Source organism: Opisthorchis viverrini (genome assembly GCF_000715545.1).
Source record: "Opisthorchis viverrini unplaced genomic scaffold opera_v5_507, whole genome shotgun sequence".
NCBI lineage: Eukaryota > Metazoa > Platyhelminthes > Trematoda > Opisthorchiida > Opisthorchiidae > Opisthorchis > Opisthorchis viverrini.
Window position 1 is genome coordinate 126,440 of NW_008752171.1, and position 27,818 is coordinate 154,257.

Below are 27,818 nucleotides of genomic sequence, written 5' to 3' on the forward strand. Positions count from 1 at the left end.
CCCCCCCCCCCCCCCTAAGAGACTGGATCCTACCGTGGTACGACGCTTTGTGCTGATTGATCTACACTGGGAAAGTGTGCGTGTGACACTCAGAGCCTCTTATACTATGCTGGTCAATAGTTAAAGGTCTGATCACAACAGTCACCTATTCCTTATGTTGAGGGTTGGAACGTGTGTGGCGACTTGCTGCTTAAAATGTAAGCTGCTCTGACATCCTTATGCCAGCCACCGCTGCCTTCGGTTAGGCTTTTGAGTCAAGGTTTGCTTAAGGACCCTGATCTGTTTCAGACCCTGTCTAGATCTCGGCGCCCTTGCAGTATCTCAGCCGACGTAAAATCATGAATTATACACCTACCAATAAACTCATGCCACATCGGCCGTAGCGTGGTGCCATCAGCCTTTTTGTATGGCTTTGAAGCGACAGTGTTCATGTTTGGTGTTGCTGTCAATGATGATGATGATTTCAAATTACCCATGGGCTGTGTACGAGGCTGTTTAGCTGGCCCTGTATCTTGTATGTATTTGGACCTTTCAAGTCGAGCTGTTGTCTGTCAGTTTAGGTCCTTTCCCAGCTAATACTGCACTAATTTGCATGCTTTCCTTGGAATGTTACTGTGGAGCTGGGCTATTTGTTTCGACCGGTGTTATTCAAGGACGATCGTAAATCTTTTACTCTGCTTCAGTTGAGTTGTTTTATTTAATCACGGCTACAGCAGGGTTGAGTAAATCAGTGATCATATCTTTATTCAAGAGTGGTACGCAAATCTACTGTCGCAACGATGGAGCTATGAGCCTTTAAGCTATCATCATAGAGCTCTTATTTTTCCAAATACCGCTTCTCGTATTCCGGGCGCGTGTGATGCGAAATCGGAAACCGTAAATAGGATTTCGATCAGATAGAGGGTACACCAAAAGCTTCAGCGGCGCCATGCATGTTGTGTACACTTTTTCTTTTGACTCCGAGGAGGCTTACATCTACGTGGACAAACATACATGTCCTTGCCGCTCTTCATTCCAACACTTGATCGTGTGATAGTTTTCGGTGGAAGTGAAAAGTTTTCCGGACAACTAGCGCGTTTCGTTAAAACGACTCTACTTTTTCGATCTTGTTCAACTGTACTATCCATATAATCATCATAAGATGCACTCTAAAAGCCTAGAAATCTAAGTTTCGAGGTGGCACGTAGAAAGTGATTAGTGGAATCGGGTTATGCGGACGATATCATCCTCTTATTCGGCAACCGCCAGTCTGCACAAACTTGATATGATTATGTTTGTGAATCACTGTGAGGGAGGGGGGAGACAGAAGTGCTGGTTAACCTGCTCAATACCGGGATTGCCTTTGGATCGGTCCGTACAATTCCTCCACATTTCGCTGCGGTTTTCCCACCCAAGTATTTCGACGTGCATATTGTTGGACTGTATGATATCAGTTTCTGTTTCGCCCGAAAAACGTCTTTGAAAAACCTTTCGCGATGCCTTCGTACTATATTGGCTTAAGTTCTTGTAGTTTTAATTTAGCAATCGATTGTCCCCTGGTTCGAACCTGAGGGAAAATGAAATCACTGATTGAATGAACACACTTGGGTAAAAATGGACGATAGCAACTATCCCTTCCCGTCTGTCTGTTTTGAAAGTTATGAGCCACTAAGAACCGCAATCCTAATTAGTTTTTTAAAAGGGCCAGATTCACAATGCAAGATATCTGGGACACTTTCATCATTGCTTGACAGCTAACCCTCTGGTGTGAAGTGCATGATTCAATGGTGGCCGATACATTAGGTCGGTACAACAGGCATTTCAGGATTCCACATTAGTCGTTCAAAACGTCATTAGTTCTTCATGGCGTCAGAACGCTCATCAGTGGAAGTTGAATACCCCCGGTTATCTATGGTTTTCTTGAACTATCGTTCTACAAACTGGACTGTTTGTGAGCTTGTTTCTGAGGAAATGTGAAGAAGTTAGATTGTGACATGCCTCAAACTTCCGGGCATTCGTTCATCGTCAGTTAGTGACCTTGTAACCGGTCGGTTGAAACTGAAGAGTTTACGTTCTTACATGAAAACTCAACAATACTCTGTGAGGGTGATGTAGCGATATTCAAGCATTCTTAAGATAGTAAAAGGTCTATGTGGATATCAACCTCCAGCGTTTGTTTCGTCGTTGATTTGACTATCTTCCTAGGTGTGAATACTTCGTATACTGTGCCATACGCGTACTGATTTTCAAGTTCATTCACGGCCTCTGACCTATTTCTGTTTTCCCTCCTACAGAAAGCCACAATGCTCGCACAGAATATGGTGGTTCGCTTCGGTCTCTCCACCAAATTGGGCCCACGGGTGGTCACCGACCTCCGAGAGGATCAGTTAAGCCAGAACACACGTGAGATGATTGACAAAGAAGTGGATCAATTGTTAAACGATTCATTAAATCGTGTACGGGCATTACTTACGAGCCACTCGAAGCAACACAAGACGTTGGCTGAGGCACTACTTCACTTTGAAACTTTGACCAAAGAAGAAGTGTCAGCCGTACTTGCTGGAAAGATGAAACCCCCGAAGAACCCTCCCTCACCCTCAGGTCCTATTTCGGTTCTAGCCGCCCAGTCCACCCCCGAAGTACATGTATAGTTTGCTAGGGTAGCCCCATTTTTCCACAACAAACCACGTCAACCTCTACATCGAGTTTTCGACCGTCGCCAGTTCTACATCATTCTTCTGGCCATTCGAATTCTGTGAAGTGACCATCGCCACTCTTATTCATTACCTCAGTTTCCACTCCGGCTTGATTTCTCCACTTGGGTGCGAAATGCAATGATATTTTAGTCTCAGCTATCACCATGGAGCTTCTGTATCTAAACATTCTGTTTTGTTCTTCGAATGTCGTCAGCTGGGTTGACTTGTGGGTCTTGATCTTTTCTATCTCGTCGGCATAAACGGGCAATCTGGTTTTAATGAATTACCTGTGTTTTTCTAATCGTTTGAAGAGAACTTCAGGTGATTTACTTTGAGTTGTACCAGGTGGCTTGTCATATCTAAGAGTTTAGTGGCTACTTGTCGGTCTTTTTAATGACATATGAGGACAAACTTGCTGTTAATTTATGAGGTTGGTTGTGAGAATTGAGCAAGTTGGGTTTGTCACTCATTTAATTCAATTGTCATTGAATCCAACGATTTTCACTACAAGCAGTCGGTTATTTCCCATCATATACTGACTGGTAGCGTCCGGTGTAGTAGCTCCGAAACTGACCCAGGCGGCAGATTAACTTAGCTCTTCGGCTGCCTTTTCGAGGGCATGGGTCCGACCTTCCATAGGGTCCTTCAGATCAATATGTGATATTCTGTCCGCCTGTCATTCCAGAGCTCAGCACGTGAGGTTGTTCGCCGGATCAGTTTTCTACTTCCGTCCCAATCAGCCTATTGGACCTTCCTAACTTTATTCCCGAACGAATTTGGTCTTAACAAGAGGCTCAGCCGTATCCGGTTTATGATGTTGCTCAACTGGATGTTCTGCACAAATGTCGCCCCGTGTTTCAGATCGCAGTGTACATTTTTTGCTCTCATTTTTTGACTTCGTGTTCCTCATACTTTCTGTGCGTTGGATCACACTTCTTCCCAACCCTCTAATCACATTTCAAAGCATCTCTGTGTTACAGAAAGGCGTGCGTTGGGTGCCGACCGGTAAGGAACATCTCGAATTCTCCATGAACTTTTGGGTAGAATTCCTCTTGGATTTGAGGATTCCCCGTTGATGCGGAAAGGGCGCGATTAGACACTGACATGTTTCCTCCGGTGGATATCGTCTATTGGAGTGTTATGTTGTCTGTGTATTATCTTCATTTGGTTACTAATTTATCACAAGGGTCTCCGAATAGAAGACACTGTGGGGAGGGGGGTTCGCTTCTTCCCTGGTGCATGACCTTCCTTGAGGTGAGTACTTTTATTAGTGCACATTCGTTGATGGCCATAACAACTCAGGTTATATGCACTAATAAAAGTGTTTAGTATGATTGACACTGGGGGTTTGCAACACGTATAAAAATAAATACCGTGCGAAATGGGAGCGAGTCAAAAAAAGGAACTTATCGGATGTGGGAGTCTTTTGGAGAAAGTCCGGATGGCGGGAACGTGTTTCCTCCGCACTGTGGCTTCTACACGTATTCCATGATTGTCCGTGGACTGGGAGTGTTTGGCTGACTCCTTGCTCCCTGCACGCGCGCGCGAGTCTGTGTGTCCTGACTGGGTTCGGTTTCCCTTTATGTGGGTTCCAGTGCGTGTGCGTGGGCGCGTCAGCACGTGAGTGGTTGGTACACTGACTAGGCGGTGCAGATGTCCGATGAGTCAGCTTAATGTGACGTGTTCGTGAGTATGAGAAAGAGACAAGTCTCGTGATACAGTGAGCGACTGTGGGCTGAACAGTCAAGTGTGTGGGTAACTGGGTCGCTACACTTTGCTTTTTGATGACCGGGGACTCTAGCAGAACCTTCAGAGAAGTAGCCTTTCTTCGAAGGGTGTGTATCAGGATGATTAACGTACACAACATACATGAATATGATCGTGACAAGCATCAATACCATGAAATCACCACCTAGAAACTGTCCCACCGAGATGAGGTTGTCTGATTTCTTCTATATTTCTTCAATTTACCCTAGAGAAATTCACCCCCTTTAAAGATGGCCGACAGATTCCGATACCCCACACGATGATTAAAAAAGTTGCCGATTTACTCTGTCATAAATCCGGCAATTGTCCCTTAATATAGATTACCATCCTGGGTGGTATGGAGCATCACGTGTGGCAGGTAGTGAAAAAATACATAGTTTCAGCCTCAAACCGACTGATTGATGGTATAACAGACACGTTTGTGAACGATTGCCTCCACAAAGTGAATGTATTTTTAGTGTCTCCATAAGCGAGGTGACGACACACCAATGGTTCAGGCGTATCCTACGACGTGTGGATGAAAAATGGCGTCACTTGTGAGTCCTGACTCATTCGGAGCATCTCCAAATTTTAGATTGTCAGGGACATGTGATACCAGTTGTTATCCATGTGGTATGCTTGACATAATGTTTCATATCCCTTACTTCGGTTCGTTCATCAACGAGGCATAGTTTTCGGATTTGCGTACTACCATTTACGGTAGGGTCTTGTTCGTGTGTGTGGAATTATAGTCGAAGTGAAAAAGAACGGCGCGATACGATGTTGAACCGGTGCATATGTTTTTACCGAGAGACGTGGCATTCGAAACGCGTCAATGCAGATTCTGGTGGGGTCTCTTCAGCTCATTTAACGGAAGTTTTAAAGTTTTCCATCTATATTGAAGTTTCAAGGCCGTTCTCATGACCTCGGTGAAGACCGATAAATAATAAATAAAACTTGACTATTCCCCAGTAATCAGCTTGCCTCAATTAAGCTTTGATTTCACGATGGAATTACGTCCTATGCCATAAAATGACACTTCGACATTTGTTGTCTGTGTTTCCCACACACCGTTGATTCAAGCGATCCGATTGCTTTGGAACCAGTCCTTTCTTCTACACAGTGTTCGATGTAATCAACTGGTTGTTACCGGCCGCTGTCCGTTTTCTATAAATGTTGATGGTTGAAATTGATTTGAAATGTCAACCTGTTTCTTCCGAGTGTTCTGGTCGAAGTGCTTATAAACTTGCGAGCGTAGATATGTATCATTGAGTCCCCGAAGTCGTCATTCTGATGAATCCTTTGAAATTTTCAGACGGAAATGAAATCCCTAAGGGTTCAGAGTTTGAGGCGGATTTATTTGAAAATGGAGCACGGTCGAGAGGCAGAGGAAATTCTATTGTAGGCACTTCTGAACTCAGTATCCTAGCAACAGCTGAGTTCTTGCGGTGCGATCGGTTGACCTCGGACCTTTTCCGAAATGCAGTCCACGAAGGCACAGAAGTCAAAAGCTTGGCGGCAAAAGTCGACTTACATTTTTGATGTAACTGAAACCCAGGTGTTATTGGTTGCCAGTGCCGGTGTGCGGATGGGCTACCGTATATCCGTCTATGAGTACAATATCACCACCTTGAACGGCTAAAATATGCTGTACGAGAGATTATTGGAACTGTCCTACTTCCTCAGTTTCTCATGCAGCTCAGTATGCGGGATAGTGGATTTTGATATGCTGATGAATAAATCCACCTTCAGTTTGGATAGATAGTCTCAACTCCATTGATGGCACCTGGTTCATGCAACAGATGCGAAGCTGGAGTCACATGTTTTACAAGACTGAGTTGCGGCAGGTATAGTTGAGGAAGTACATACAAGATAGAAATCCTCATCTTTTTGACCAGACAAGCACGATTTACTGGTAAAGAACCATGTCAGTTAGAAAGAAATTTCTGTTACGACGAGGCGAATAGTACTACTGCCCCGAACCAGATGAGGGGTTCACCATAACTCTGGAGGTCTCTGCAATCGATTGTTGCGCACGTGTTATTAAATTTGAAATACGAAATGAGGCAAGTTTCACGGAAAAATAGCGGCCATGTCCAAGGGAAAATCAACTGCTCGAATTGAATTAAGTGGTCTCCACCGTTGAAAGAACTCCACCTCCTGCTTCAACACAAATTCCTCGGAGAAGGGGAATCGGCTCTATCAGTATACCGAGTCACTGCTGTCCATGGAGCACAATTAGCAGTATGATTGAGACAATAACTAGATAGAGTGAAGTTGCGTACTAACACCGCAGGATTTTTCCCGATGACTTTGGGCAGAGAACTGTGGGGTTCAAGACATCAAGAAGTTCTTCAAATATTGGGTGCACCTCGTCCGTCCACTCCATCAGGTCTGAAGTTTGCTGTTACTTGCTTTTCGATCCCATTTATAAACACGGATAGAGTGGTACAATCCTATGATTGGCGATGACCGTCATATGGTTTGTACACCCATTTGGTTGTGTCAAATGTTCACCCGATGTTTATGCTCTATTTGAGGCATGTGAAGCTTTTATAACAGGGTATCACGTACCACGTTCCCTCATTGAACCCGTGTGACCTTTGTGGGAGACCTGGTTACCGGCCGGCACTACGTCATTGTGTTACCACTGCCATAGGTCTGATAGTCCATGTGCAGTGAGTGTCACGCTATGGTTGTCATTGTAGCGGCATGAACGGATTTCGCGGAACGTTTGATTTGGGTAGTCCAAGTGAACTGAAATATTCTAGGCACGTCGATAGAAAGGGAAATTCAGCTATCAAGTCTGCGGTGGTGGTGGCTCTACGGCGTTCCTGGTTGTGGACTTTGCAAACGCAAAGACTGATTTGGTGCCTTTGAGCGGGAAACACAAGGTCTTCCATAGAGGAAAATGTCAGTAGCTCAGGTAGCGTAGATGGTGGTCGTCGCTGAGCTGAGCAGTTTGATTTCAGACGTTTCAGCACCAATCGAGGTGACATCATCAGTGCGTTATTTGGGAGCGTAGTACTACGCCAACACAAGGTCTATCCATACACAGGAACCTCAACTTTTACCGTAAGGTGGTACGTGGAGTACATCACCAGATGGTATTCATTGTTTGTAATGGCTGTTCTGTTCGCTGCCATCTATACAACCTGAACTACTGACATTCCAATATTAAGATCATAGACTAAACTGTTCGCGCTCCTACGAGAAACCGAGAGATCCCTGACGAGCCTAGTTTCCGCGGATGGTTGTGCATACAATGCACTACCTGAGGTATATGATGTTTCAGGAATGAGAGCTATCCTAATTCGCTCAAAAGTAACCTCGGTCACAATTTTCGAACATGTATATAGTTGTTGAGTATCTGTCTTGGTTTATATTAATGACATTTCTCACCCCTAGACTACACTGTTTGTTGTCTTACTGCTGACTCCGCTCCAGTGCCAGAGAAAAGACTCTCAGAAGGGAACACAACAGCCATATTCCGAACAAGTGAGTGCGGCAGCGTGAGTGCGTGCGAGTGGGAATGTACAACGGCCTCAAGTTGAACTTGGTCCAACGCTGACGCACACTGTCTAGCTTTTGTACGAGGCTGTGACGCGTTGCATATTTTAGGGGGTTCTGACGTCTATCCAATGCTGACGCACGCCATCTGGCTTTCGTAGGGGATCGTGACGCGCTGCATATTGATGGGGCGTGGTCGCTCTGATCAGCTAGATGCTGACCAGAGGGTCTTCGTAGATTTCGGGCATTTAGTGGTTGATTTCAGGAATCTGACCTTCCTGGTACTTCCCCCTTTTGGCCGTTCAACGCAAGATTGTCGTCGCCGATCAAGTTGTAAAGGTCTCACCAGTTTTCTAGTGTAACCGGTACGACGCTTCGGTTGCAGCATTGGATCTGTTTTGGGCGTTACATGTGAGGCAGTGGCTATAGATGCTGGTCTTGGAAGATCAAAGGTTTCAAGCAGCAGGTTGGGGTCCAGTAGATGTTCTTCAGCCTTTGAGATCGGGCACTCAGTCGGTCGTAATTGATTGACATGCTGTTTCCATATCAATGGTCCCACATGGACGCTGTAAATCACTTGACTGATTCTTTTGAGAACGTCTCCAACAGTCCATCTTCGGTGCCCGGAGCGATAGCCCCTGACAAGTACATGGTTTCCAGGCCTGAATGTTTGTTTCCCTCCTGTCGGTGATTGAAAACACGTAAATATTGGCAACATAGCGCCATTGGTAAGTCTCAACCGTCCGTTCATCATAACCGCTGCTGGAGAGCGACCATCCAGAGACTGGATTAGGATTTGCTCTATAATTCAGCAAGAACGTATCCAGGACTTTTGCCGTGGTGCCTTCTTTTTCTGCTTTTGTCAGTGCGCGTTTGAAGGTGTCCATGCACCGTTCAGTTTGACCGTTGGAGTGGAATGGTGGGGAAGTAACATGTTTGATGCCGTCTTCGAACTAATTCGCCAAACTGATGCGATGTGAACTGAGTGCCATTGTCAGACTCAAGTGTTTCGTGATACCGAATATTGAAAACAAATGCCGCAGTTTAGTGATAGTTACCGTGGACTTCAGTGGACTTCAGGCCACTTACTGGATACATGGACAACGATGAGGAAGCTTTGTCCATTAACTGGTCCGGCAAAATCCACATGGATTCGTGACCATGGTTTTTCTGGCTGTGGCCAAGGCTGCGACGACTATCGGTTGGGTAACATCTGGGCAGCTGCACAAGGGAAACAACTCCGACATAGCTGCTCCATGTGCTCATCCATACCGGGCCAGTAGACATAGGTGCGAGTAAGAGCCTTCATACGGCTTAGCCCTGGATGTCCACTGTGGACTGTGCGAAGTTCGGTAGTGTATGACGGTAAGAAGACAGCCACTGACAACAGGTAACGAACTCCGTTTCCGGAGCTCCTCTGATTGACAGGTTGTTGGCCAGCTTGATTGGTGGTGCTCAGTTGCCTTCTGTAATATGCTGTCATTTTTTATGGCATTTAGGACCGCGTCAAAAGTTACGAGTAGTTGGTTCATGGTCTCCAGCACCACAACACGGACTTCCGGTTCGACGGCAACGGTCGCTATGACAGGGTCTTCTGGTTCCATTTCATGAGAAGCAGTTAGGCGCATCAGAGCATCGGCCTACTCAATTTTCTCGGTTGAGGCATAATTTACAGTAAGGTTGTAGCCGAGCGGAATCGTGCCCCATCGTTGTAGATGGTTGGCTGTGTGGACCGGGATACTTTTCTTGGAACCGAATGTAGTCAGCAGTGGTTTATGACCATCACAAGCGTGAAGTTTCGGCCGTAAAGTATTTTGTAGAACTTTTTCACCCCGAAAACGATTACTAGCGCTTCTTTCTCAATCTGACCGTAATTTCGTTCAGCTAGAGCCAGCGACCTTGCGGCATGAGTGATCGCCTTCTGCGTGCCATCATGGAATGTATGAGCAATGACTGCACCAACTCCACGATTCGATGCGTCAGTTGTGAGAACGATAGGTAGTTGAGGGTTGATATGCGTGAGTAGAAGTTCAGAATGCAACAGCCTCTTCACTTTTTCCAATGCAAGCTGACAGTCGCGTGACCAGTCCCACCGACATCTTTTGGTCAAAAGTTGGTTGAAAGGTTCGCACAAGCGGTGGATAATTGGCAGGAAGGCGCTGTATTAGCTAATCAACCTCATAAAAAGACTTGAGTTCAGCAACATTCGACGGTGGGGACATTCTCACAATTGGTTCGATATTAGACGGATCGGGTCGACGGCCATTTTTGTCGGTAATAAAACCAAGCTATTTCACAGAACACAAGAAAAACTCATATTTTTCTTCAGCCGGAACCCGTATTAATGTATCCGCTGGAGGACGGCGTCTAATCGAGACAGAATGTCTTCTTATGTGGCCTCAACGACGATGTCGTCAAGGTATGCGGCAACTCTGGTCAGATCACACAGCATCGTGTCCATAATCTGCTGGAAGATGAATATCACAGCTTCCATTTCGAATGGCAATCAAGTGTACTGAAATTGGCCACGGGGCGCATCAATGGTCAGGAGGTTTCTGGATACCTCTGTGACTTCAATTTGCAGGTAGACTTCTGAAAGATCCAGCTTCGGGAAATACGCGCCACCGCTGATTCTGGCAAAAATGTCGTCAGGTAACGGCATTGGACAATGATGACTGTCCAAGGCATCATTCAGACCTGTAGAGTAATCGGCACATATACGTACGGCACCCACGACTGGTTCATCCCGTGAGGAGTAACTCACCAGTTTCAGGACTCCGGCATCTTCAAAGCGCTTGAGTTCGGCATCGGGGACTGGTAAAACCGCGTATGGCATTGACTTTTTGGGTCTAAAAACTGGCTGGACCTCCGGGCGCAAATGAAGCACCGCTTTTGCTTTTGAGCAACATCCAAGACCTTCGCTGACGACGTCTTTATATTTATGTTGTAGTGTTTTGGTGGCGGCATGGACTGAGTACTCGTCCCAGACACTCAAGATTTGGGTTGGTTTGGATATGCATAAGTCGTCGATTGACAATGTTGAAGGATGCAAGCGATCGATCCAGTCTATACCAAGGAGATTATGCTCACAAGCAGCAAGAAAGACAATACCACAATGACGGTGGTCTGCTATCTCCATCTCACAATCGAATTCACCAAGTAGTTCAGGCTTACCACCTGAAGTATTTTTGGCAGCGGTCTGAGTTTCGGTGATCCGATCTTCCTCCAGGCACACGCGAAAACGATCGTAATATCGGAGGCCGTGTCGAGCTGCAATCGAATCGTGCTTCTGTTTGCTCTGATTCTAACGTACTTGTGACGAGCATCGATCTGGTTCTCAAATGTTAAAACGGGGTTCTGATTGGCCCCGTCTGCTTCGTGACCTCCGAGTTTGGCTGCGTCTTTTGCTCGCTTTCCGCTTGTGGCACTGGCTTTCCTTATGCCAACGTCGATTGCACACTGAACATGTGTGCCTTTTATACAGACGCAATCGCACGCAATGCCATTCACCGCATTTCCAGGATGCAGAAGGTAGCTTTGCTCCGTTCGAATATGTCACCACGGGAGGTTACCTCGATGTCGTCTTGGTAATGTTGAAAGTAGGGTTAGGGTCTCTCCAACTTGGCCGTGTCGTGTTCAAGATTCAAAAGGAGCTGGAACTCCTGGGTAATGGACTGCAGCGTTATCTCGGAAGTTTGTTCAATCCTGTTCAATAGTCTCGCTGTTATCAGTCTGAATGCGACCGAAGACCAGATATGAATATAAGACACTTGAACTGGTCACCCGTTATGGTAGATGAATTGTTCGCATTCAAGTTTGACTATACCGGTATAAGTTATATAGTCCTTCAATTCCTTTTTCGCCAGTTTCATGCATTGGTAGCGAATACTAAACAAGGAGGAACGCTCACCAAAAATTGTTTAGAGTTGTTGCACGGTTTTGTCAAAACCGAGATCTCGTGTGTTCTTAGTCAGGATAAAGTTGGAGTACCGTATGTGTTCTGTTGTGTCAAGCTTTCCGAGCAATAAGCGTACTCTCCTAGCATTATCTTTGTGCTTCAGTTCGAATTTGAAAACCTCTCTGTAACCTCTGAACCACGGATCGAATGTTAGGCTAGCATCAGGGTCATAGTGGAACTTCGTGATGCTGTTGGCGGTTGAGTCGACTGAGTCTGTATATGGAGCGGAATTTCGTGGTTGAATCTCAAGTTGCTGCATCAATGTTTCCACCAAACGTGATTGCGCCACTTCAAACTGATATTGTTGTTGCAGCCAAATTTCTTTCAACGCTTCATCAGTTATTGTTATGACTCATTGTGTTCGGGCGGCGCCAATCGTTTGAATCTGACCGCCGACCCCACTCCAGTGCCTAGTGCCGGAGAAAAGACTCTCAGAAGGGATCACTGGAGCTATATTCTGAACAAGCGAGTGCGAGAGCATGCGTGCTTTCGAGTGCGAATATACAACGGCCTCAAGCTATTTATTAGAGGGGCTCTGTCTGAACTGGGTCCAACGCTGACACACTGTCTGGCTCTTGTACGAGGCTGTGTGGCGCCGAATATTGCGGAGTCGTTGTCTGTCAGGTCATCATCTAGCGGAGCTGAGGGTCTCCGTAGACTTTGGGCACTTCAGTGGTTGGTTTAAGTAATCTGACCTTCCTGATACTGTCCATCCCAAGTTAATCTGTGTCAATGAGCTCATTCATTCGCACATCGATCGCACCATCCCGCGCACTGGGGTGTCTAAGAAACTGAAAAATAATTGAGCGCTCTTGGTAGGATTCCAAGCACCTTTCGGTTGATTGTGTTCGACGACAGATAGAATCGTCTTCCGGGAATGTGATCATTGCCAATGACCCGTGACTCATGCAACCGCATCTGAGTGTTTCATCAAAAATATCGTCAATCCAGATTATTCAGTGAAGAGCGGCTCACGACCTTAAGGTTTTGGTTTCTTTTGTTGGCTCAATCAGCGAGTATATCGCGAAAGGAATACCATCAATTACACCATAAATACACTCGTGTTGCTTATTTTGTCTCGAAACTAGTAAGACACCTGTGAGAAATGGCGCGGACTTGCCAAATACATCTATGGCCGCATCAATAGACTATCGGATAAAACGCAAGCAAGGAAATTCTACCCACATCTTAGGATGACGTCGTACCTCACGTGTACAGATTCATGCCGGGCATACCCCCCGGGATTACTGCTTCTTCTCCTTGTGTTTGTCCTTGATGGTCAGCCTTGATTCAAGGAGCGAGTCCCTGTCAGATAGATACTAACTTTCGTGAAATGCACTAAGTCGCCAATTTGGTTTTTGAAGGAGACTCAGCTGAACCCCAGCTGAAATACTCGTATACAATATCCTTCAACTGAATGTGTTGCACAAAAACCACTTGTATTTTGGCTGGTACGTTATTCGAGACATCGCAGTATATTTTCATGAAGGGAATCGCTCACATGATTACTGAAAACTGTTCGACGGCCTACGACCAGCTTCGCTCCTCTTGGAGCTCAGGCGCACTCCCCGAGTTCCGCACAACCTTGTGTTCCATATTGTAACCCAAGTTACAAAAAATTCGTGAACTACAGTTATTCGCACACCAATATGGAAGACAACCGAATACCAGCTGAATCTCTCGTTTATGTTGTTCTTCAAATGAATGTGCTGCATAAAGTCCGCCTCATGTTTTGGTTGGTACGATAGTGGAGATACCGCGGTAAATCTTCTTGCAGGAACGCTACTCATAAGGTTACAGTGAATAAACAACGACCATCGTATACAATATCCTTCAACTGAATGTGTTGCACAAAAACCACTTGTATTTTGGCTGGTACGTTATTCGAGACATCGCAGTATATTTTCATGAAGGGAATCGCTCACATGATTACTGAAAACTGTTCGACGGCCTACGACCAGCTTCGCTCCTCTTGGAGCTCAGGCGCACTCCCCGAGTTCCGCACAACCTTGTGTTCCATATTGTAACCCAAGTTACAAAAAATTCGTGAACTACAGTTATTCGCACACCAATATGGAAGACAACCGAATACCAGCTGAATCTCTCGTTTATGTTGTTCTTCAAATGAATGTGCTGCATAAAGTCCGCCTCATGTTTTGGTTGGTACGATAGTGGAGATACCGCGGTAAATCTTCTTGCAGGAACGCTACTCATAAGGTTACAGTGAATAAACCAACGACCATCTATGCTACCTGAGCTACCAACATTCTCTTCTAATACTAACCCTTCATGGTTTAACCGCGGTCCCTTCTTTTGCTAATTCCAGCTAGAGTGTACACTATTCATTGCCCTCTACATGGACTCACTGCAGTTATTTTTGACGAACAAACGATTTGTCGTGGTCCCCTTCATTATCCTAGGGAACGCGCGTTTTCCAGAATATTTTAGCGGCTCAGTAGGTAGCGGAGACTACATGTTCCATATACACAATTGATTATATGCAGTTGGACGATCGTTTTGGACCCAACACACCACTCATACGGTTCCTGAAAACTGTTAGAAGAACACCATAAACGACAGAATCAACTAGACTCAGTTGATTATTCCGGTAAAATGAAGCTGGTTTGTAAATAAGAGTATTTGACGAGGCGGATGGCCCATTTTACATTGCCTACGCACGCGAGCCTCACCGACTGATAAGCAGTTCGAAGTAAGCTAGAACTTTGGATGTCTTTCCACGGAATTGTGATCTGGTCTGATGTAACGGCTATGAATATGACGCTGTTGGATGTAACGATGATGTAACGGTCTAATGACTCGAATTCCAATTTGGAATGTATGGATCGAACCGGATCTCCTGTCACTCACACAGCAGGACATTGCTTGCTGTAACCATAGCTACAATAGCATTAATATCCAAGACTGTCGAAACGCAGAATGAGGGTCTTCAATTTTCCGTTTGGAACAAGACCACAACATTTTGAAACCATGGTGTTTAGAAAAGGTTGTTTGTCGAATTTTTTATACTCTCAGAGTTTGTTTGGTGGCTTTGGAAATCTACACTATGGAGTGAGAACCCCGGTGGTGGTTATACCACATTTCAGAGGTAACCCTTCCACATAAGTTCAATCGTGGTAGGGCGAAGTACAGCTACCGCGGCCGTTCGGGAGGTGCAGCAGTTCAAATTTACGGGAACGTTATGTGGCCCACCACCCCGGGTTCATGATCTGCGATGTTGGTGTAGTTGTTGGTTTCCCATATATGCACTATATTTGCATTCCATCGACATCGTGTTCAATTTGAGCAGTTAAGTATCAGCATTTATTACTAGTGTAATACAGCCGGTGATGGGGATGTGTTGAATTGCGCTGCGTTGTAGATAATCTTTATTGTTTTATTGCAAATAAGGGTCTTCACGTAACCCACCTTTACCCTTCACATTTGGAAATTCTAATTCTATAGAGACACGAAAAATGACTTTTTTGTGACTACCGTTGTACAACCCAAAGTGATTATTTGCTATCACCCTCTAGCCGTTTTGCACCCTGGAAACATCCTTGACTGCTTGAAGACATCGAGCCTATCAATTCATTCCTTGTGGTTACAGCTGCTCATTGATCCCTACCTGATTATGGGTCAGCGTTTGGGCATATCAGTGGCTCTAGAACTGATCCCTGAATCAACTGTCTTATCTCACTCCCTCAAATTTACTCTGTTCAAATGTATTTCATTGGGCTGCACACACAGCTCGATGCTAACGCCTTATGTGCGGGTTTGTATCGACATAGTTCGATGTCCCAAATGCGGAAATTGGTACAAGCCCCGTAGATACTGTCAAGCTTTACTGGAATACCTCTGTACAACTAAGATGTTCTGCCTCCCCCTGTGGAGTTAACGAAAGTAACTGGTGTTTGTAACCACTTAACCACTCATCCTACAGGGATCAAACAACAACAGCAGGACTAGGAGAAAAAGCCGGTGCGTGAACGCAAGGACTGTCAATAATCAATAGCTCATGCTTGATTGTTCTGGGTATTAGAAATGGAAAGCAGTAAATATGCAGGGAGGATTGAGAACTCTGTGCCTATTCCCACAGGCTTGAAACAGGTTGTGGTCAGCACATAACTGCAGCAGACATCCGCCACCGTGCATCTTATGCAGGGAGGATTGAGAACTCTGTGCCTATTCCCACAGGCTTGAAACAGGTTGTGGTCAGCACATAACTGCAGCAGACATCCGCCATTGTCCGTGCATCTCGATTCCAGTCTAGGGCAACCACTCAACTGATCCTCAGCAGCGCTAAGTCTATCTAATTGTAAACTTATACTACAAACAACCATAACAATGTCTGAGCTCCTAGCTTACCGCCAAAGAACACTCGGAGCGCCGTAAAAAAGCTCTATTTGAATGTATCAGAGCAACAGTCTGCTGGGGCGTAAGTAGACGCATGAACAGGCAGCGATTGTCTACAAGTTGACAAACGAACTGAACAGAGACGACTATCGACGGCAACCATTCGGTCAGAGACCCCTCGTCTTGGCGGCTTAAAACAAAGTTAACTCCAGCAACTGCAGTTTCTGAACCTCCAGAGATGAGCAACCAAAAGCAAGAGATGGATTACTGGTTAGAGCGCGAATTCGCTGACCAGGTCCGTAGTTCGAACCCGACCCCGCCCATTTAGGCTTGGGCAACCTGGCAATATCCCGGTCCTCATGCTTCCTTCGGGTGGCATGGTAGCTATGCACTGAAATGGTGCTACAGTTGAACGATTATTATTATTTATTATTAGCAAAAATCTTACGGAAACCCATGGAGTAGACAGCTTAAAAACAACCGTACTTGTCTTGAATCTCCGTCCCAGGGAGACATCATTCATCGATAGAATGTGAGTTCAGAGTACATGCAAGAGCAGTTGGTTGTCCAGCTCGTTTTGGAGTTCAAATGTTACAGATTGTCAAATGGGTGAACTCAAAGCGTCTACGATCGTGGCAGCAGAGTCAGCTGTAGACATTGCAGCTAGTGACAGTAGGCGGCGAACGGATCTGTGGGTTCTTAAGAGCAAGCCAACGGAAAAGCCGCTAGAAAGAGGGTGAGAAGAGCGGATGTGTGAAAGAGGAAGATGGGAGGCGTCAGAAGTGTTGTTTCCGCTTACCTTCCCCACCGTATGGCTGATGGTGCCGGGCGACGGTCAGTATGGCATGGGACTTTGTAAGTGTGCAACTCACGGCTGAACGTGGGCTGAGATCCTGTCAGGGTACCCAGACCTAGTCAGGGTCCATGAAAGATTGGTTCTCAACCGAAGTCTGTGGCTCGAAAGCATAACTACAAGGCAGCGGTAGTTGGCGAAAGACTCAGAGCAGCCTACAACTTGAAGGAGCAAGTCGCCACACATTCATACCCCAACCCAGAGGACCAGGCGGCTGTTTTGATAAGGCCAATACCCACTGACCCCCCTGATATGAGAAGCTCTGAGTGTCATATGCACGCTCCTCAGTATAGCATACCTGGCTATGGAAGTGCACAAACCGTCGCGCCGCGGTAAGTTTCAGCATCTTCGTGATGAGTTAGCCAAGTAGTCGACAATGAGTACTCGACCAAACATCTGGTTAGTTTCACCCATGCATCTCATGTCGTTTTGGTAGGACCAAAGTGTAACAAGTTTAACCCAAGTGCCAGACATTGACAAAGCTTTGTCACGACTGAACTTATCTCATTTGGCTCACATGTTGCCTTCCTAAGACAACTGCGGTTAGTTCTAGGCGACTGCATCATCTGTGGACTTTGCACTCATGTATTCGGCCACAGTAATTCAGATTAGTCCGCACCGAATGGCAAAAGCCATGGACTCAAGCGTTCTTTTATTAGAACTTACTAGCAGTGTATATCCTCGGGATTCGAATTCGAGACAACTTAAATGCGAGGGATTGTGTTATGACTGCCTCACCAGCCTATCCTGGTCTGTCCAGGCAAACATTTGCCGGAGCGGCCAAAGACATGCTGTGCTGATGAACTCTGATAAGAGTGAGAGTCGAGTTCGGTGCTTCCCCTGTGGTGTAGCTAATCGGAATACCAGGACTCTTCATACGAGTGTTGTTTGGTTCCTCTATTTTTGTGTTCAAGAGGGTATCACGTTTTTCTGTTCACGTCTTGTGCCTATATCAACTCTTGTTTTAGACCTGGATGTCAATCATTATTTTGATTTTCACTGGACAATTGGACATTTAGCCATTCTTTGAACCTGATATTGCACGCCTAGTTCAATACAACCGCATGGACTTCGTCATCCCCTTATCTCTTTGCCTTGGTTCGGCGTGCACTTTTCCTTTAGATCCTCCAATGTGGGATCTCTCTTCAGTTTGTCCCGCACAATGATGACATTTAGGCTACTGGCCATTAATACATGATGATGACTTTGGTCTACATACATGCTGGGACAAGCATTTCTCCTTCCATCTGTAAACTATGCAGCCCTGACATTTCTTACTGAGTGAACAGCCGACCGAGGGCATGTCACTGGCTTGTGAGGCAATAGCTAGGCATGACAATCCATGATACGTATGTACATACATAGGCATGGAGAAGTAGATTACCCGTATTTTTGGTACTGCTGTACGCGCTTAGCGCAGCGTACAAGAACTTTGATGAATGGCATTTGACTTAGATGCACGGAAGGAAAAGTCCTTGAGATATGTCGAAAATAGACAACTAATTCACGATAAACAGACGGAGAGAACTCGACGAACTGTCTCTAAGACTGCTGCCATAAGGAAGTTTTTCAGATTTGAATTCAGGTGGGATTTTCATGGCTCTTCAGGAACAACGTACCCTGGGTTACAAATTGCTGACCACAGACCTCCACATCTTGGGCTCAATCCGTGCAAAGGCAGTCGAGTATATGTAAAGTGAACCCGGAATGGACGGTCGCTAACCGAACGTCAAAGTGACTACAAACATGCCACTTCGCCATCTTAGTTGAATACATTCATAATGGCCTAAGTTCATAATGAGAAACGGTACTTACGAATAGAGACACGCCATGTAGTAATCAAAAAGACAGCAGTGTAGGAAACGCATTTGATTACCTGATATACGGCCAGTAGGTAAAATGCATCAGTTGATTGAGTAGTGAGAAGATCAATAAGAAACGTTGGTCCTTTGATTAGTCGGACAAATGCGTTGAGGAGGACCATAAGACAAGGAAAAACAGTCATATACATTTCGGAATGTTCTGATCAAAACGGGTCGACAAAAAACATCTTGATGTCCAAGTCAGGAGTGTAGGTGGTCGTTAGACAGGACTGACTAGAACAAACATAGACAGGAAGATAGGGCGCGCAGATGTATGTACACAAATATCAGAACGACGATTTATACGTAGCCATAGGGTTTAGCACAGGCCAATTCAACTGGTTGAGATCTTGGACCTGCAAATCAAAGTAAATGCTTAATTATGGAACTGTACAACACCGTGTATACTTCTACACGAGGAGAGGGTGGGTGGGAGGTTCCAGCTCGTTGTATTATTCTGTAAGTGGGTAAGAAAGTGGAGAAAATGCCCACAGTTACATGCTGACTGCCGTTACATAACAACATTGTGAGCGAGCCGACGGAAGATTGGTTGAAAGTGTCAGTCAGAAAAACAAGGATCAGCTGTAGATAACGTGCATATCATAGCGCTGTGTAGACCAACTTTTCGTCTCCGAGAGGATTTCCGTTAGCTGGATTGGATACAAGATCTTCGCCACCAGCTGCAGTTTGCACCAAGGGAATAGTGGCAGAAGATACGGCTGTCCCAGAAAAGAAAGCAGCCGTTGGGGCAGTTGAAATCGCTCGCCCGTTTGCCTGCTGCACTTGTTGTTGGGATTGCTGTTGTGGTGTGGCTACGCGTCGCTGAGCCGCAGCAGCAGCAGCGGCGGCCACCGCAATTGCAGTGGGTTGAGACTGCTGCATGGCCGCTTGTTGACCTATCGTCATGCCAACCGGTGCAGCGGGCATAAATTGGGGCAGTCCAGTGGTTTGTATCAGCTGGCCGTTCGGACCAACTGCCATAACCTTGAGCGGTGCCCCAGGAGCAAGTGTGATAAATTGTGGAGCTGCAGCACCAGTAGCGGACACAACGTTGGCTTGGCCAGCGACCTCTGCAGTCATCATTGCAGCCGGCTGGTGTTGTTGTTGAATGTATGTATGAGTCTGATGTGCTTGTTGGAGGTGATGGGGCTGGAGCTGTTGCTGCTGGAACTGTGGCTGTAGAGACTGTTGTTGTTGCGCAGCCTGCAACTGCAGTGTTGGCTGAGTTCGCTGAAGTTGAGCAGCTACGGCTGCCGCTGCGGAGCACTGAGTTAGCTGAGGCTGTTGTTGCTGGTGCTGCTGTTGTTGCTGTTGCTGCTGCTGCTGCTGGTCAGGCAGCAGGACACCGGCGAAATTGGTTGTTGGACAGCCGACAGGCAGTAACTGGTAAGATGCTCCGGCTGAGGCAGAAACCCCTAAGGGACGAAAGATATTTAGAATAAAGTGGGAGAATGAAATACTATAGAAAAAATTACGTTAAAAAGGATGAACAACCTGGTTGGCCAAAAATAATGTTTCTTCCGTTGGTATCATGAATAATTAAATCCCGAATAAATTTAAAGGAACACGAAAGGTAACAGCCTGCAGATAAAAGGTGCACTCAAATGTCCTCGATTCAAAACTGGAGAACCGTTATCGTTTCTTAGAGGGCTCCGCTCCTGAGGGGGAGCACCTGCACTACCTATTCGAATGAAGTGTATTCACCAAAGACTTCACTGACGTTTGAACTAAACACAACATCGATCCTTGTGCGATGGCGTATCGCCTGTGAGATGAGTTGATGTACCCCCAATGTTACTCGTCAGTACAGACATTGCCTACAATTTTTCAGGTGAAAAAAACTAACAAGAATACAAAGTATGCGCATTCTTTCCAATAAAGGGAATGAGATTCTCCAGTTGGATACTGTGTTGCACGTCATAGAGACCGTCCCTCCGTACTAGGAACAGCGGACACTTCTATGAATCACGCGAGTCCCAATCGTACTCACTGTTGGAGACAATAAACTGAATAAATTCATTATTATCATAGTGTCCTCCCGTAATCAGCGGCATTCCGAACTCACGTAAACCGAACAGCCGAGGCTCATACTACATGGTTGAAAAGTTCGATGCAAGCCTACACACTCGAGTCAGTAGAGTTCATACGCCAATACACATAAATGAATAGTAAATATTACAGAGGTAAGTACATAACGAACACAGTACAGAAGACAAATCTTCAGAGGTGCTTCATTTTTGGAGAATGTATGCGCACTGATTACGTGAAGGCACGTTCACTGACTTACGATTTAAATCCATTACACTGAGTTTAGAATTCACCTGAATAGACGATAACTGAAAATATGCGTGGCGACTCGACCATTTTGGTGACCAATATGGCTGACGTCATTTCATGCATTAGTAGTTTGAAGAACATACAACAACAGTATAAAGAACCTTCACTTAGAGGTTTGTCACATACATAGGAAACACTGCTAGATGATATGGATAAAATACATGAGAAATGAGACGCCGGATGGTTATGGTCCAAACTGTTCTGAGATATCACTAGTCTTCTTCACAATGACGACTCGGATAAGAAGTAATGTACTAGTGCTCCCAGATGCCTAATCGATGTCGCAAAACAGTTGAAGAATCATCCTATTACTGAAAGATTGTTAGCTTAGATGCTACACGTAGAAGAGTTGAAGATACATGTGCGCACAGCGCACTGAAGATGTCTCCTCGAATGGTGACGAAACGTTTGCAAATCAATTGCCAAGCCCGCCGAACAGATCAACAGCCACCTGATCAATCACCAACTAATACACCCGAGCTACCAATATTCCAACACCTTACCAATGCTACTAACCTGTTGGAGCTTGAGCCAGATATATATGTTGGGCATAGGCAGGATTTGTGGCTTGTAGCCCTAGTGGGTGTTGGGAGGAAAATAGGAGCTGTTGATGTTGTTGGGCCACTTGAAAAGCGGCCTGTTGGACACTGGGCTGTTGCTGTTGTTGGGCTGCCAAAAGTTGCTGTTGTCCTGCAGCAGTGGTGGCCGTTGCGGTGGAACCAGCTGTTGGGGTTTGTACAGCAGTCCCGAGTTGCTGCTGCTGTGGTTGTTGTTGCTGTTGCTGATGCTGTGCCTGCTGAGCATTGTACAGTGTAGCACCAACCGCCTGCCAGGTCGCAGCGACCGGCTGCTGCGACTGTTGTTGTTGTTGTTGCTGCTGTTGTTGTTGTTGCTGAAAGTGTACAGCAGCAGGAGTTGCCTGAGCTCCTGGAGCGGCGGACCACTGAAGGAACGTTTGGCCGCCGGTTCCGGGAGTTTGGGAGGCGATGAAGAATTGTTGGGGACCAGCACCTGATGTACCAGGAAACTGAAATTGAGGGGTGGCGTAACATCCGGCTGCCATAGCAGCTTGAGTACCTTTAGAAAAGGTCAAATCAAACGGTTGATAGTGTCACATAAGAATGGTAAAGAAAAGGACTGATATACAGATCAAACAGAACTTCTAGTGTCCTACCCGAATACTTTCGTACACAAGAAATAACGAATTATCAATCAATATCAGTGACTTGTGCTGTCCTCCAACAGCTAAACCGGGAGCACTTCAACTACAAAAAATGGGTGGTTGCAAGAGTACATAGTGGTCAGCTTCCCCTACATCTTAAGGTTTGAAAAGACTGGTCGTGCCCGGAACAGTCCAAATTTATGGATTACCGCTGGGGATGTACACGCTCACCTCAGTTCAGCTACAAGCCGTCTGCCAATATGCAATAGCTCTAGCTACGGTAGCTCCATCTATTGTTTGTATTGAAGGAAATTGCTTCCAGAACTGTGGCAGGATAGAACTTCCAGGCATGAAGACATCTACTTGTGGATGGATTGGACGAACAGTTAGGCAACTATCTGCTGTTATTAATCAGACATTTTCAGTTAGCAGAAACGTGAACAGTAAGTAAGACAACCACGTGACAGTTGTTAACTCAAAGAGACTGCGTAGATTATCCGCTGGTCAGAAGACAAACAGATATACAGACAACATGGTCACCTGTGGAGCACGAACACAGTGTGGATACCACGTGTTCACTACCCATGAACCAGGAGTGCCGAGAAAAGAAATCGGGAATTATTGCTCCCAGGTAACTGATGAAGCCAGAACCATTGTATGGCCTTGTAATAACGGTAGTGTCCCATCTCAATTCTAGTGTATTAAACGCCCCGAAAACAGGCCAAAACTCACAGCTTAACGTATGTACAACAATATTGTGGATATTTAGACGCCTTCTGGACGCGACGCTACCAATCGAAATTCAGTAGACAGTGAAACATGATTGGCTATTGGGTTCACACTTTCGACCTATCAGGGCTCGTCTTGACGGTGGACGGCCTATCTTTTAACCAATCACTTGCGAGTTAGGTTTATTGGCAGTAGCAGTGTCTGATTGCGAGCAGTAAGGCGACTTTCGTGTAGGATTCTGCCTGATAGGGAGTATGCAGCTAATCGTTGGAAATGGGAGTTAATGGATGAGTTAATAGTCACCAAAACAGCTCCATCTGTTTCACCTGTATCACCTGTTAACTAATGAACGCATTTAGTCTAGAGTGCTGCTTTCAGCATCACATCATAACAACAGCACTTGTGCATGGTGTATTCAGAATAAGCATGTGTAAGCTGCTTCCACCCAATGTTCAATCGTCATTCAGATATGTACCGCCCGATAACATAATTGTCTCACTGACATGATCCTGCCTACAATAATCAAATGTATGTTTGCTCCTTCTTCCTACAATCCGAGTCATCCCGAATCCACAGCCGTTTTTTATTCACGTCCATCTGACTGGCTCCATCATAATGCGTGCGATGCGTCACAAACTAGTGACTTTGACCACTTGAGATAATTTTAGACGCACGCGTTTCCTGAATACTCGCACCATCACGCGCCGTACACACGTGGTAATCATTCTACAGTGCCAGTTTGGCGTCTACTCTGGATATGATAATCCTTTATCTTTTTTACATTACCTCAATAATTTCCTTGTACTTGTACATAATTCAGCGAGGGATTTTGGAGGAAGTTCCCATGATGTGAGAATTACGTTTGTTTACGGGTATATTGAACAATCTACTGATAAAGCTCAATATTCAATATTGCTGTCTCGTAATTCCATAAATCATTCCATAGGGCTTCCCATAATGCATTGTATACTCTCCAGCACCCGAATTTGACTATTCTCCCTGAATCCCAGAGAAACGATTAATAGAAATAGAAATATCTTCAGAAGTTCCTGATGGAGAACAAATATCACTCACTCCCCCAGTGAACCATATTTCCAGTCTCTTCTCTTTCCTTCGCACTGCTGACCAAATTTCACTAAGACTAATAGTGCTAAAGTCTAGCATGCTTCCTGTTCGACACCTAGGAACCAAGTATGAACAAGAAACTTTAGGTAAAACCAGCCGAAATTTGTGGGCATTAGAAGGATAACGTAGAACCAATTCGAAAAGCAGAAAAGTTGTAGAGACTGATCACCGGAAGATGAACCGGGAACCTGGTAGAACGATAACGACGTCTAGAAATGTGCACATGTACGAGACCGCTTGTGATGATGGGGCTTAATTTGACGGGACTCTTCGGAAGTTCATGGGAGGTTTTGAAGTCACCGCTATTGACAGAATTAGTGATAACATCCAGCGACAGATGTCTTTGATCCCTTACTGCACCGGTAGAGCCAAGGCGGTCAAAAAAGATCGGACGATGTCAACAAAGAAAGTTGATTCCAAAAATACCATGAATATCCTACACATTGGGTCCTGGTGTCTTCATGACAACCGAGCCTCATCAACGGTATACTAATCGGGGGAAACAAAGCTAACCTGCCGAAATTCGTAAGTCAGATGCATAGCTGAACTAAATACCACTAAGCTGTGGCATCATCCTGAGTTGAGTGAGCACAAGAGCTCCGTGGTCACTCTTTTGACGTATGTCTCACATTCCATCTGAAGATCATCATCATCATCGACAGCATGACATCTGTGTTCAGCACCGATGCTTCATTGCCGTACAATCATGATTTATTTGAAAGCCTTGTTGTAAAGAAGAGTATGGGTGGACGGGGAAGGGACTTAGTGCTAGCTTACCACAATCATTCCGAGGCTCCTACACCTCCAGACACTTACTCAGGCAATCTGGATAGAAACTGACAAGAACGCTACTGACATCGGTTGGCAGCCGTATCTTGTAGTATCTCCAACCAGGCAGTGAGGATCACGCGGTCCCCATCCTGGAAGGCGAGTAGCACCGACAGCACCCAAGCGCTTCATGATCTCCTTCATACTCCTCTGCCAAGTGAAAGGTTGGCCACCTCTCTGTTTGCGCCACTCTGAGTTGAGCATGAAACCAGCACTCTCTTCGGCAAACAATGGTTCAGCATATGCAAGACGTCCCAACCAGCGCAGCTTCTGGTGCTGGACAGGCTTCACAGGCTATTTGAACACCGGGGTTTCGGAGACCCACCAGCGTTTGTCTCATTATTTCATCGATCACGAAGTTAAAAAGGAATGGAGAGAGTGGGCATCCCTGACGGACAGCAAACGTGACTATGGCTTGGCGGCCTTCAGACTTTCTAGCTTCTAGGTCTGCTAAAGTCCGTCCCATGTTGTCTTACGACGTTCGTCCTCTACCTGCAGCGGATCAGCTGCGTAATTTTCTCGGCACATGTTTGACATGGAATCTGAGGGAAGTTTACCGGGGTTAACTCGTCCAAACTTGGACAAGAGCATCCGTAACGCAAAAAAATTCCGTCAACCACCACTTCCCGAAAAATTAACATCAGTCGTAAGGTGTTCCAGTAGGCTTCTTACGTCCCACATCGCTATTCTTAAATGTTACTCCTTGATTTGTCAAACTGCAAGCACATCAGTTACGATAAGGCCTACTCTGCGCTCAAGGTTGAGGGAACTTTAGTTGTGCCAGAAGCCTGACAGCCAAGTAAAATGTACCGAAATTTAGAAAGATCCGAAAAGTGGGTTGGCAAATTACGATTAAATTTAAGTACACGGTTTTGAAAGAATTCATGAAAACCAACCTGGATGCATAGGGATAGTAGCAGCAGTTGGGCAGGCAGACATGGATAACGTTACCATGGGCGACGCGGACATGAGCTGGCCGCCACTAACAAGCATCTGCTGTTGAGCTGGCTGTAGAGTTGCATGTTGAGTGACAGGAAGGGAGTATTGTTGCTGGAGCTGTTGTTGGAGGAGATATGCTTGTTGTTGCTGTTGCTGTTGCTGGAACTGTTGCAGCTGCTGTTGCTGTTGTAGTTGTGCTTCTGTGGTAAGTGCGATGGTTGAAACGGATTGGTTGGGTAGAGCTTGGGAGATACCAGATTCAGGGAGACCACCGGAAGGTCGATTGCGCTTAGCATCTGCGAGAAGAAACAGTAACAAGGTTGAGAAGCTGTGATTGCGAGATGGATCCCCTGGGAACACTTATCAAAGAACTAGTCAGAAATGGCATGTCATATAAACATAACAGGACAGAGGTCTCAGCGCGACGCCGAGAAGGCTACAAAAGTGGTGCACACAGGACGACCGTTGGGGGTTCGTTCATCACATAGACAGAAGCTAAGGAGACATGTTCACGTAGTCATACAAATGAAGGAATGGCCAAACCGACAATTTATTAACCGGGTCGGTACCACGAAATCCTACGTACTGAAGTCTACAATATTTGTCAAAAAGGCATACAGGCCAGTCAGCACTGGCATGCATTTGAAGGTTGAGAAACCGTTCGTGCGGTGACTTCCAGTAACGCCGGGGCAGTTGATTCACTGAACATTCTCCCTAGAGAACTGCTGCAGCCTTTTCAAGTCAGAGGTTTACTTCGGGCACACTGAAATAGACTATTCAATCCGGTTTACCATAACTTTTCTAGCCATATCGCCAAACTTTGCCAAAGGGTGTTTAAGTACAGCTGGCTGCACAGTGAGTTTGACGACGATCAGATTTGACAGACGCATCAGCCATTGTTCAACTATAACACACTTTCGGTGCCCAGTTGCCATGCCACTCGAAGGAAGCACGAGGGTTGAGATACCACCAAGTTACAAAAGCCTGAATAGGAGCAGTCGAGTTGTTGTGGTTGGGTTCAAACCACAGACTAGTCGGTAAGTTCACATCTTAACCACATGAGCCAACTGTGTCGACACGTCACACGGTCGTTGAATGGAAAGACTCGCGCTACCTGGTAGTGCCAGAAGTACAGATCCTTGAAAAAAGGATCACTTGACTTGACGATGGATCCGTCAGTGAAATGTTCATATGTCAGCGTCCAGCTCACAGGCGTGGATAACGCCCACATACTGTACATGTATTGTTAACGGACGGTGTAACTGCACTATAAGACATGCTGCAAAGACTAATCCAGAAACGCTGTAAACTCATTTTGGTGCGTTAAGGAAGCGTTGAATGGTGTGACGAATCGAAGCGGGTGCTTGTTGAGGCAGTTAAACTAAGTGAGACCAATAGCTGGATCAAATCACACCTACCCTCATCTGCATACAAATGGCAAAACGACCTGCGAAAATTTTCCACCGAATAGACGATGGTCTGAAAAGCGAGGTTGTACTGAATGCAGGGAAAGGCTTCTGCGTCGCTCACAGTTGCAGATCTGTCGGTTAGTCTAAATTTTGCTCCGAAATCAGGACTTGACGCACCTTACAGTGCCTGAGCCCAATATAGGTTCTGTCGAATGGTTACTAGAATTATCTGAAGTACCAATTACTACAAGCAGTCTGTCAAACGCACATAACATATTCTAGTACTCATTATCTACAATCTCACAACGACTTATTACAGGCTGCCAAGAGTA

General features: G+C 45.7%; 2 protein-coding genes across 2 annotated transcripts in view; one reads left to right on the forward strand and one right to left on the reverse strand.

Annotated features, from left to right (window-relative positions):
- Positions 1–3,099, forward strand: part of T265_11499 (hypothetical protein) — a gene marked incomplete at both ends in the record, with an annotated part of 23,662 nt that extends 20,563 nt beyond the window's left edge. The window contains one exon of the mRNA XM_009178169.1: positions 2,274–3,099. Coding sequence (XP_009176433.1) covers positions 2,274–2,630 — 357 coding nt within the window. The remainder of the gene's footprint in view (positions 1–2,273) is intronic.
- A 22,921-nt stretch (positions 3,100–26,020) lies between these two features.
- The window catches only part of T265_11500 (hypothetical protein), a gene marked incomplete at both ends in the record, with an annotated part of 23,832 nt that continues 22,034 nt past the window's right edge, over positions 26,021–27,818 (reverse strand). Inside the window, one exon of the mRNA XM_009178170.1 lies at positions 26,021–26,373. Within this exon, the coding sequence (XP_009176434.1) occupies positions 26,021–26,373 (353 nt within the window). The remainder of the gene's footprint in view (positions 26,374–27,818) is intronic.